At 32.3% G+C, this 12,181-nt stretch overlaps 1 protein-coding gene across 1 annotated transcript; it reads right to left on the bottom strand.

The window, feature by feature from the left end:
• Nucleotides 1-9,153: 9,153 nt before the first annotated feature.
• Nucleotides 9,154-11,181, bottom strand: LOC137811533 (transcription factor MYB106-like). Its single transcript, XM_068613323.1, has 3 exons — nucleotides 10,942-11,181; nucleotides 10,718-10,847; nucleotides 9,154-10,281 (listed from the first exon to the last, which is right to left on the bottom strand). Exons 1-3 carry the CDS (start codon nucleotides 11,072-11,074, stop codon nucleotides 9,345-9,347), a joined length of 1,200 nt encoding a protein of 399 aa, XP_068469424.1. The 5' UTR covers nucleotides 11,075-11,181; the 3' UTR covers nucleotides 9,154-9,344.
• Between the last annotated feature and the right edge of the window lie 1,000 nt (nucleotides 11,182-12,181).

Below are 12,181 nucleotides of genomic sequence, written 5' to 3'. Positions count from 1 at the left end.
GGGCAATGAAATGTGAAGAGTGAGGAAAAAAAATTAGGATTCTCAATTTGCACAAAGAGGAAACAAAGGCGGGACACTGAAATGTGCTCTTTATATAGCACAATGTATGCGTCAGCCACGTCCGACGCATAAATGGAAGCAGATTTTGCGACGCCAACCCCTCCATATATAAAAAAATTCATTTAACTCAAGATATAATTAATAAATATTACATATAAATTTATATTTTTATAATTTTTTTCAAAAATACATAAATCACTAAATTTAATAGATATTTAATTCACCATTTGTAATATTTTAAACATTTAATTAAATCTTAATAAACTTAAATAAAACTTAAAAAAATAATTTAATTTATACAAAAAATAATAATTTAATTTATACAACAAAAAAATAATTTAATTTATACAACAAAAGATTAATTTAATTTATACAAAAAGAATAAATAATAATTCAATTAAACGTTGGTTTGGAAAACCATTTATCCGTACAAGTGTTGTTTTTATCCACTACTATCTAAAAACAGTTAAGTTATTAATATCTGAAAGAAACCAAAAAATAACTCTTGAGGTGTGATATTGAAAAAAGGGTTCCCTTTCCGATCAAACAATTCCATCAAAGTAAGTATAATTTTGTTATATATTCAATTTTCATTTATAGAACAATTGGTGAGTTTGGAACACTTTGGGTATTGTAGTAATCTAACAATTAATAATAAGTTACTCAATCACACTCGGTCTTAATGTTTGTACTATATACTTTGTCGATAAATCTTTAAGATGATCTTATCTTTCATTTATGAGAAGTGACATCTTTCATATCACAATGAATATCAAAGGAAAATCATCAGTTCCTTCATCCATTACAAAGGTATGAGATTCAAATTTATTTAAGTTACCAATCAAAAGTTTTATCTCACTTTTTCTTTTCTTAAGTTTACTTTTAGATTTTATGATAAAATTGACTCTTTATTTTTAAATACATCCATTAAATTTTACATTAATTAATTACTTCAACATTACAATATTATAAATTAAATAAATTTAAAATAAATAATTTTTACAAAAATGAAATATTTAATTATAATTATGCGTCGGCCTAGCCGACACATCATATTACGTTTTTCTGAACTCATTGTTGGTCAGGACGACGCACAACTTAAGTTATGCATCGGTCTAGGCCGACACAATATTATTATTTTTTCTTATTCCCCTTTGTGCGTCGAACATTGCCCACGAAAATCGATTTTGCATTAGTTCTGCACGGGTTCGCCGATGGGAATGACGTCCACGCTTAGCCGACACAAATGTATGGCATGTAAAATCAAAGCATACCGTAATGAACAATAATGCACATCATCATAAGGATCATACAAACTATAATTCTCACATTCCATGCATCCATTATAATAGAAATAGGCATTTTCCTTGATTTCTGAGAGTCCTTATGTGAGCAGTTTCTTTAATCTCTTTTTTCAATCTATCTCTTGCAATTCCTTTCTTACTCACGTTCTATCTTGATAGTTAGTCATGAACAATTTCCTTTGCAGACAAACCTATTTCTCTTCTTTCCCAATCTCCATCATATTAGCTTTTCATTAGGTATCATAATATATATATATATATATATGTGTGTGTGTGTGTGTATGTATAACTTCTCACATTAACCAATAGGCCTTTTATTTTATTAAATCATATTCCGGCCCAAAGCCCAAAATCTATTTCATATGAGTCACATTATAAAATTAGTTTACATAATTTTCTAACATTCTCCCACTTGACTCATATGAGTTATAATACTTTCATGATTTAATAATTACATCAATCATAATGCGCACTAAAAGGCCTTACGTAAATTGATTCTATCATCAATCAAAATCAAGGATACATAATTAATAATTAATAAGAGTCATGGCGGTTACATGTCATTTAATCAACACATTTCCTTCCATGTACTACTACATCATTTTTTCTCCTTAATATGACTTTATAATGATAAGTCCATAATGGGTTCAAACATAATGTCATTTTCATCAACAATAACATAATTTTTTTTGCACACCATAATTTGCATGCATATTCATAAAATAGAAAACATAGATTCAGAATAAGCATTAATAAAAACATTCATCATTCACTAGTAGACATAATGCTCATATTCTCAACATGATCAATAATGTTTTTGGACAGTAACCCTTTTGTTAAAGGGTCAGCAATCATAAGATTAGTGCTAATATGTTCTATTGACACTCTATCTTTCTGAACTTCCTATTTAACGGTAAAGTATTTCAATTTCATATGTTAAGCACCTTTCGAATACTTGTTGTTTTTAGAAAAGAAGTCAGTTACGGAATTATCATAATAAATTCTCAGCGGCTTGGCAATACTGTCAAAAATTCCAAGTCCTAAAATAAATTTCCACAACTAATTAGCTTGAATTGTGGCTTGAAAGCATGCCACAAATTCAGCCTTCATGGTGGATGTAGCAATGACTGACTGCTTCGCACTTTTCCATGAAATCGCTCATCCGGGTAAAAGATACAAATAACCAAATGTGGACTTTCTTGTATCCATACAACCAGTAAAAATTGAATATGTATATCCAATCACCTCAAGATTATTAAATTTCTTATATGTAAGCATGTGATTCTTTGTCCCTTGTAAGTATCTTAAAACTTTCTTTGCAGTTTTTCAATGACCCAATCTTGGATCACTCTGGTATCTACCAAGCATACCAATTGCAAAGCTAATATTTAGTCTTGTACATGTTTGAGCATACATAACACTCCCAACAACAAATGCATAAGTGATGTGAATTGATTTTAGGATTGAACATTTTTATGGGTTTTACTTTGCTTATGGTTTTTATTTTAAGCAGAATATGGTGAGAAACCCAAAGAAGATTCTCACTAGACACAAACTTAACCATGTAGTTAAGTAAGTGTGAAGGCTCACTTCTAGAGGACAAAGCGAAAACACAATTATATGGTGTTGATGATGAAAAGGTGAGGAATTAAAGAGCATATAAGGGAAAGAAAGAAGATAGAAACTGAATAGAAAAAGATGAACACAAGAACATAAAGGAATGGAAAATAAAAAGATGAAAGGAAAAAGAAGCTTAGGATGATGAAGGTGTGGTCACGCCACTTGGGGGGGGGAGACTCCAAGATGAGTGGTGAAGAGACACCACCTGAAGTGTAGTGCACTCAAGATAAGACCCAAATTCTAGAAGACTCAGTTCAATAAACACTCTAACAAAGTTTCTTTTCTATTCAAAATTCAATGTGTAAAAATACATGAGGCAAGACACCCTTTATATAGGAGAGAGTGACTTGGGGAGCAAGAATCAGAGGGGTAGGTGGGTTTGGCACAAGCCCAAATTACTAAGCATACCCTATTCTAGCTTATTCTTCTATTTGGACCCCTAAAAAGAGTCAAAATTATTTACATAAACTTGTCTTGTAAAAAGACTATAAGAAAGAACATCTGATGCTCTAGCCTATGTCCAGTTATTCTTCTATGGAGGTCCTTCTGATGTTTGGTGGGGCATTGTCTTGTATGCTGAGATGAATGACCTAATTGTGAAGTGTTCATGGTGTCCTTAGTCATCTGCTTGTCGATTTGGGTTGTAACATGCCCCCCTAGTTGGAAAGAATTCAACCTCAAATTTAGAACTCCTACAAATAACATAGTTAGTTCACTTGATTTATATATGTGAGTTGTGAAGCAAACTTATGTTCATTGAATTTTAGGAGTTTGGGTGGAATGGTTATAGTTACATGTAATGTTTGTAGAGAATTTTTATTCTTCATTTGTTTCCATTCCAAATCATTCTTTGGACATTGCATGAGACTAAATTTGTCTCCTTTTTGTATTGGAACAATAGATGCTAAATATTTATCCACTTTGAATCTCTCTAAAATTTTATTAGTATATGCTTTCTGAGACAAGCCCAATAGTCCTTGTGATGTATCATGAAATATTTCTATTCCTATCACATGGTATGTCTCACCCATATCTTTCATTTACAGTTACGTAAATAGATAAAGGCTGAGGTAACTCAAAAGATTAGAGAAAGTTTAATGGAGGAATTTAATAAGCAGATGGATAGGGAGTTTGAAAAGCAGTGGGAGGGTTTAGGACTCTCGCAACAACCACCTACTATGGTACAAGATGAACCACCTCCGCCTCCTATTAAGAAAGTTGGCACTAAAGGGAGTTGTTCGGGGGTTGATCTATCGGGGGATGACTTTGGCTCAACTAGCCAATGCGAGTTATATGTTGATTATAATTCTTTGACCCGATTCGTTGCCCTGGGTAAGTGTTATGAAGGGGTCACAATGTTACACAATGTGCCTCTTCCTTCTAATTTCATAAAGGTCACAGTGGAGAAGGTCATTTATGATGATGTTGCAGTTCCTATGCCGATATTAGAGGTGACAATTGTAGCAGAGGCATAACATACTTTCGTTGCTTGGCCTAGACATCTCGTCAAACCTATAGACTCTACGGTATATCTTTGCACTAATAGGATTATATATCAGATATATTACATTCTAAGTAATTTAATTATTTGTTTGTTGATGAGTAGCAGGAACCTAAGACAAAACTGCCTCTCCGAAAGAAGAAAAATTCTCCACTGATGATCTTATGACGGCATTGGTGGAAGTTGCTACAACTTTAGATACAACCGTCATAGAGGTTCCATGGGATGCCACTATTTTTGGAAGACATAGTGATGTACCCTTGTACTTTCACATGTCTAACTTGTTGGACCTTGCATATGGAATTCAAGAGATTAACATAACAATTTTGCAATTATGGATGATGTAAGTTCAAATATTAAAATCTTTATACTTTTGATTTATTAAATATATTAGTACTGACTTATTTAAATTTTGGTATATTTGTGGATTATGCTTCCATGAGGGGAAACAATATATTATCAATAATTTCATTTAACATTTATTATTACTTATATATTAAATAATGTTATGTATTCTAACATGAAATCTTCTTATTTCAATGTTTACACTGGATATAACAAGTTGAGTGAGAGGGGAAGTGCAAACGCTTAAAAACTTACTTGGATATACCTTACGGTATTTAAAGTATATATGTTCACTCAATTTACTATGTCTCATGCATTCATTTAATACATTTATTTTCACATGCAGTCCAATAGACAATCTGAAAGTTATGATTGCGGTTATTATGTTATGTAGTGGATGTCGACTATTATGCGAGCTACAATTGATAGAGATTGGGATCAGGTAAATACCTTAATACAAAAAAAAACACTTTAAAATTCGGGTTTTATAATTCGTACACTAATTCAAAAAAAATTCAAATGTCACAGTTTTTTAATGACCAACAGCCGCTAGCTTCGTAAGCATTGGAGTACATGAAGACAACATGGTCAAAGTATTTTGTAAATATATATAATACCTTAGGATAGATAAATTATTAGAATGAGATAAAACTTTTTCATATATTAGCAAAACTTTTTGTTGAATTTATAATTTGTTGTATATGTATTTTTCATATTTAAATTATGATTTTAAATGTTTTTTATTTTCTGAAAATTGGATATTTTATGTAGGATGTATATATAAAAAATAAAACATTTTTAAAAAAAAATACATATAACGACGGTTCCACCTCAGAACCGTCTTTAAAAATATTTTTTTAAAAGGAGACACACTTACAACGACAGTTTCTCTGGGAACTGTCTCTAAAAATATTTTTTATAAAAAAAAATTATTTAAAGTATAGCAACGACAGTAGAAGAATCGTCATTATAACTTATTTATAATGACGGTTCTCCAATCGTCGTTATAATTGGCTTATTGATAACGACATTTGTAATAAAGACGGTTCGAGAATCGTCTTTATATGTCCTTTTTAACCGTCGTTATTATACCTTTTTGTACTGGTGACGAATGTCGATGGGATTAGGTTTTAACGTGCCTCACGTTAGGTGTCAAATGTTCTTGCCGGTTGACCTTAGGTGGACTGGATGGGCAACCTCCGCTTCTAGTCTATCTCCTCTTGGAGCACTGGAACAACGCTTTGTTGAGACTGAGAGGGCTCTACTTGTTGATCACACTCCAACAATCAAGTTAGTGAGAGCATACTAAATAATAATTAGTTTCAGTCTTTAGTACTCAGAAACAATCTCTCTTTACCAGGGGTCTCAAACCCATTTTATCGTTATCCCCCTAAAAACTTTCACTCACGATAATATAATCTCTACTGAAAGTATAAGATAATAACAAAAAAACACCTACTAACGGGCACCACTTATCTTCAGGTGCTAACAGAAAACATTTTGTTTAACATGTGCACCATTATTCTCGGGTGCTCCTCTTTTATTCTCAACAACTATTAATTAATATGTAACTAACATGTATTAATAAATATATAACTAACTAGCATATTATCACGAGATAAAATATCTCTTTATCTTCAAAATAATATGATAACAGATTTAAACAATAATAATAATTATAACTTTCATCTTCATAGTAATATGATAACAGATTTAAACAATAACAAATATCTTTCATCTTCAAAATAATATGATAACAGATAAAATATTTATTTATCTTTTATCTTAGATACTGGACTGACCAACAACTGGGTCGAGCTCACGACCCACCTTTTGGGTCCAAACACCAAGCTGGTCTCTCCCAAATACCTGGATCGAGATCCCGAGCATTCCTGTCCAATACACACTAATCACGCATTTTCTTGTAATGCTTGTGGTGTATTGGAAAACCTAAGCTTATGGGGAGTGGGGGTATTTTGCTACTTGTATACAGGTTGGGACATCCTTGAGGTGTTCCCTTTTTAATTCATTTTATTTTTTACTCATAAAAAAAATAAAATGTTAGAAAGACATCCTCTTATACCTACCTATCAAAATAATATAATTCAATGTTAGTTTATTCTTTTATCATTTATAGATTTTATTATTTAATTATATATTTTTATGTACAAATCAAAAATAAAATAACTGTATTTTACTCTCTTTTATAGTTTTCTGGAAAAACCTTAAACAGATGGAAGCGTGTTTTTGTAGTAGTATTGAATAATAGGTGGAGACATTTGGTATAATGTGCAGCATGTATTATGTCTTAGGTATTATTTGTTGAGTGGTGATATCTTGAAACCATAGTAATAAACATGCATTTGATAAATAAATAAATTAATATTTTAATTATTTTAATTTAAAATATTATTATATTATTATAATAGTTTATTAAATATATGTATTTTACTTTTTGCGTGTTAACAAAATCTTTTCCTTATTAGATTAAGGTTTAATATTACAGAATGCAAGTGTGGTTTAAAACAACAAAATAAAAAAACATTAAATAAAACACAAAACTTACAACTTCTATACTTTGTAATAAAATTCTATAGAATAAAAAATGTTAAAAAAATTGCGTGAGATATATATTCATGACATCTTTCATATTCTTAGTATCAAAACCGCTGTATAGGGGATTTTATCCTAGTGCTACATTTTTTACCCTTATATTTTAATCATGGTACCTCAAACATTTATATCCACAATAATATATACCAAACATTATTTATGATGTTTACTTCATAGACAGAGTGAAACATTAGATATATTAATGACAAGGAAACAATTTAATCTAATAAAGTTATGGCAATGAATAAATTGGAGATTAATTCTCATAACAATATTAATTAAGATGAGTGAAACTTTGCTAACACATGTATGATCATTTTCACTATGTAGCTAGTCAGTACTATTGCTTCTGTCCCTTCCTTATTTTATACACACCTATATTTTTATTATTGTACTTCAAACATTTACCTCCACTTTATAATATGCACCAAATATCATTTATTATATTTACATGCGCGTCCGACAAAGTTAAAAAAGTAAAAGCATGAAATATTGGTAGTGAATAAAAATGAGTCAGAAATACTCTATGAATTGGTATAAAACCAAATATAATTTATATTATATGTAAAAAAATTCATAGTATTTTTAATGTTATACTAAGAGCTCTTGTTGGGAAGTAAATAAATAAATAAATAATTTGAAGCAAGTAGAAGAAGTTGCATTGAATAAGTTGGAGATATTAAAGTTGACAGGACCGTATTGATTTAATATGATGAACTATGTACTTAATATGTAATGGGCCTGCTATGAAATGACCCAATTTGTAGCATCTATCCCAAACCCAACTTCACACTCCTCCATGAGATCAGGAATCTTGACGTCATTACTACATTTTTATGTGGTGGACCAACTTAGCTACTAAACTCATTAAGTAAAATGCACGTGATGCTTAGTAACCTTCATATAAATTCACACCTCACATGTCTAGAATTAGAAAATGTTGGAAAGACATCCTCTTATACCTACCTATCCAAATAGTATAATTCAATGTTAATTTATTCTTTTATCATTTATAGTTTTTGTTCTTTAATTATATATTTTTATGTACAAATAAAAAATAAAATACCAGTATTTTACACTCTTTTTTAGTTTTTTCTGGAAAAACCTTAAACAGTTAAATAATAGATGGAGCGTGTATTTAAAGTAGTATTGAATAATAGGTGGAGACATTTGGTATAATGTGCAGCATGTATTATGTCTTAGGTATTATTTGTTTAATCTTTAATATTACAAAATGAAAAGTGTGGTTTATAAAATAGTGATAATAGAAATTTAAAAAAATAGTTTGAAAGCAATAATCTGATTTTGTGACAGGAAGCAGCAGATTGGTGGGGTCTTGTTCTAAATCAAAATAGATGCTTGCTCCGCCAGCTAACATCATTAATTCAAGTTCATAAATGAAGAGTGACGTACATGCTGATAATGGAAGAGCAATACGCAGGTCACTAAAAGATTCTACCAAACTTCATAAGTTCCACATATAAATTTCACCTAGCTACGTACCTCTAATTTTCCCTTATACAGATACAGTTTTAAAGGTTGATCGTAATGAGTATGTTGTTAATGTTAATGTTAATGTTAATGCTAATGCTAATGATTGCCATGGTAAGGAAGAGCACATAGTACATTAATTCATTGAATAAATATTTGATTTTGAAATCCTAGAATATTATGCTGCTAAAGCTGAAGAGAATCAAGAGTTGTTACTTGTAAACACTGATAAACTCAACGGTTAACACCTAATATACTATTTTGGACAAGAATATGATGGTTACATAATTATTTTGTGAGACATTATTACTATTAGTAGCATTTTAACCTAATAAAGTCCTATAGCTAACGGCTACTCTAACTAACTAGTTTCACATACGACACCACACAACCGTGTATCGATGAGATGATCAGAAGACAGAGGAACCAGACAAAGGATCATTCACCAAATTAAATATGTTATTCCAGTAATGCTTGTTATTCTCTTCCAGGTTCACGTTGCAGAGGCTTCCATCCCCGTTCATCATTGCCATGTTTTCTTCCTCCACTCCCAAGTTATCGTTGGACTCATAAACCAACCCTTCATCATCGTTGAGTCCTTCGAGGACGCCACCGTTGGGGAGTGTGGGAGGAACGACATTATGATTGCTGTCGTACACTGTAGTAGTGGCTCTAAATGCTTCCACAGCCGCCATAATATCATCGTCTTGCAAATGTAACACTGTGTTCTCTTTCATGAACCCACTTTCCATGTTTGTGCTGGAGAGAGGAAACATGTCGTTGTTGTTGTTTTCATTGAACAGTACTCCAATGTTGTTATTGTTGGAGACAGGAAGCATAGTTGATGTTGTTCCTGGAAAGCACAACGTAGAGGTTGGAGACTCAAGAGTGTCTTCGGTGGATAGCATCATGGCGTACATGCTATGCATCATTTTGGGGTTACTTTCTTTTGTTGGTGGTTGTGGCTTGGACCATGAGCTTTGCCATGCTTTGAGGATGTCGAGACAGGGTGGTAGAGAGGGTTGTTGCGTAGTGATTTTGTTGAGGACCAGCCTCGCCGGTTGAGGGTTGGAGCAGGATCCGAGGTTGTTCTGGACTTGCAACTTTGACTCTCTCACCAGCCTTGCTTCGGCTTCGAGACGGGCACTCTCCCACTGCGCCATGTGGCTCAGGTTGGCTGCGTCCTTGGATTGGCAACCACCGGAGCCACCAAGTGCATCGGTTTTGGGCTTGTGGGTGGTGGGGTCTATCCCCATTCTGGTTAACCTTTTCTTCAGGTGTGTGTTCCAGTAGTTCTTTATCTCATTGTCTGTCCTCTTCGGAAGTTGAGCCGCTATAGCTGACCATCTATGCTCCAAAAATATTCAGCAAAAGAAACAACCATTAACCATTAGCAATGAACATTAACTATATAACAGTCTATACATACATATAAAGCAGTACAGTGAGTTAGATACAGTTACAAATCAACATTTTTTGCACTGTTATCCAAAGTAACCTTTGTTAGCATTCAATGGAAATTTTCGGTTCTCATCAGAGAAGTGTGAAAAACATCTGTAAAAATCTAAGTTTGTTGGTTTATAAATGGCAATGGCATGATTTTGTAGCAGTTTGCATAGCAAAATATGAGGGGATACTAATATGCAAGTTAAGTTTCCTAGATATGGGGGGGTCATATATAATTAATAAAGTGGATATAGAAAGGGTCCTTATTTCTTTGTTATTTTTGGTTTATGGGTCTATCACATCTGCCACTTCTATACGAGTGATTTGGTTTGGTCACCTGTTCCCAAGAAGGGCATGGAGTTGAATGATTGTTTGCTCTTCCTGCAAGCTGAACTTTCCCCTTTTAATGTCGGGTCGAAGGTAGTTAGTCCACCTGAGTCTGCAGCTCTTCCCACATCTTTGAAGGCCTAAATTTTAGTACGTAAAAAGCAAGAAGCTATTAACACAGAGACCATAAAGAAAAGAAGAAGAGAGAAAGAAAAAGGTTGTGGATGCAAGTACCAGCTTTGGAAGGCAAGGCACGCCAGCTTCCGTGGCCGAACTCTTCTATGTAAGCCATGAGCTTTTTGTCCTCCTCGGGAGTCCAAGGGCCTTTCTTCAAGCCCACCTTTTCACAGCATGGTGACCTGCCCATTGGTGTTGTGGACCAATAGTGAAACGTTTGAGTTAGCGGTTTTGGAAGGTTTGGTGCAGAGAACAAGAGAAGGAGAGAAAAGGCCACAAACAAAGTAAGCAAGTTCAAGAGAAGGGTGAGAAAACAATGTTATATATAGAGGGATAAACATTACATATCACTGTGCAAGTAGTTATGATGCAGTACGTGTATTTGTGAGTGAGGTTCCGTATCTTAATTTTAGACACCTGCGTGGGAAAGGGATAGTCAGAGTAACGAGGCCTAATATATTTTCTCCTTTTCTTTTTATTTATTTTACTCACTTTTTTTCTATTCTTATTTTATATTTACCCCCATCTTTTATCACTACTTTGTTTAATATATTAAAAACTTTTGCAGACACAACATGTCACGTGCACATAATCTGTTACTGATTTGACTTTGTTCTTCAAAAGTTAATGGTTGATAGGAATCCGAAATCTTTTTAATTAAGATATTTAGAACAATAGGAAATATAAAAAGATCAACATTGCAATTAAGTGACACTAAGAAAAAATAATTACACATTTAATATTGAGGAACCTTGGGGGCTTTTAATCATGCTGATTTTCACATGAAAATGTTTATGTTGTTTAATATGATTTTTAATATTCAGTTTTTATATAAAAAAAATCATAATTAGTTCGAATGAATAAATATACAATTAAAAATTAAACTATACATACATACATATATTCAAGGCTTCTGGGATAGATTATTGGTATTGTTTATTTAATACATTTCGTTTTAATTAAGACTTCTATAAGTAATAAAATTCTTTTTTTATAAATGTTCAATGAAAATATACAAATTTAATTATGTGATCCGTTTACAAATTTAGTAGTGATAAATTAAATTTGTATATATTTTAGCTTTAGTGTTTTGCTTCAACCATTTTCAAAGTTGTACTGTGTAAGTACACAATAATTTGGTCAGAGAAAACGAAATGAAGATAACCTTTTTGTTTTAATTTGATTTAAGCAACCACATATTTCAGCCAGCTAAACCCATCCAAGTGTCTCCATTTTTCTAACTCTGATGTAAGTGAGATAAATATACATGCTGCATAGGTGCAAACACTTGAGGTAC

The sequence above is a fragment of the Phaseolus vulgaris genome, chromosome 2, assembly GCF_000499845.2.
Source record: "Phaseolus vulgaris cultivar G19833 chromosome 2, P. vulgaris v2.0, whole genome shotgun sequence".
NCBI classification, from domain to species: Eukaryota; Viridiplantae; Streptophyta; class Magnoliopsida; order Fabales; family Fabaceae; genus Phaseolus; species Phaseolus vulgaris.
Note: the sequence above shows the minus strand (reverse complement) of the source record. Positions and strands in the feature narration are given on the sequence as shown.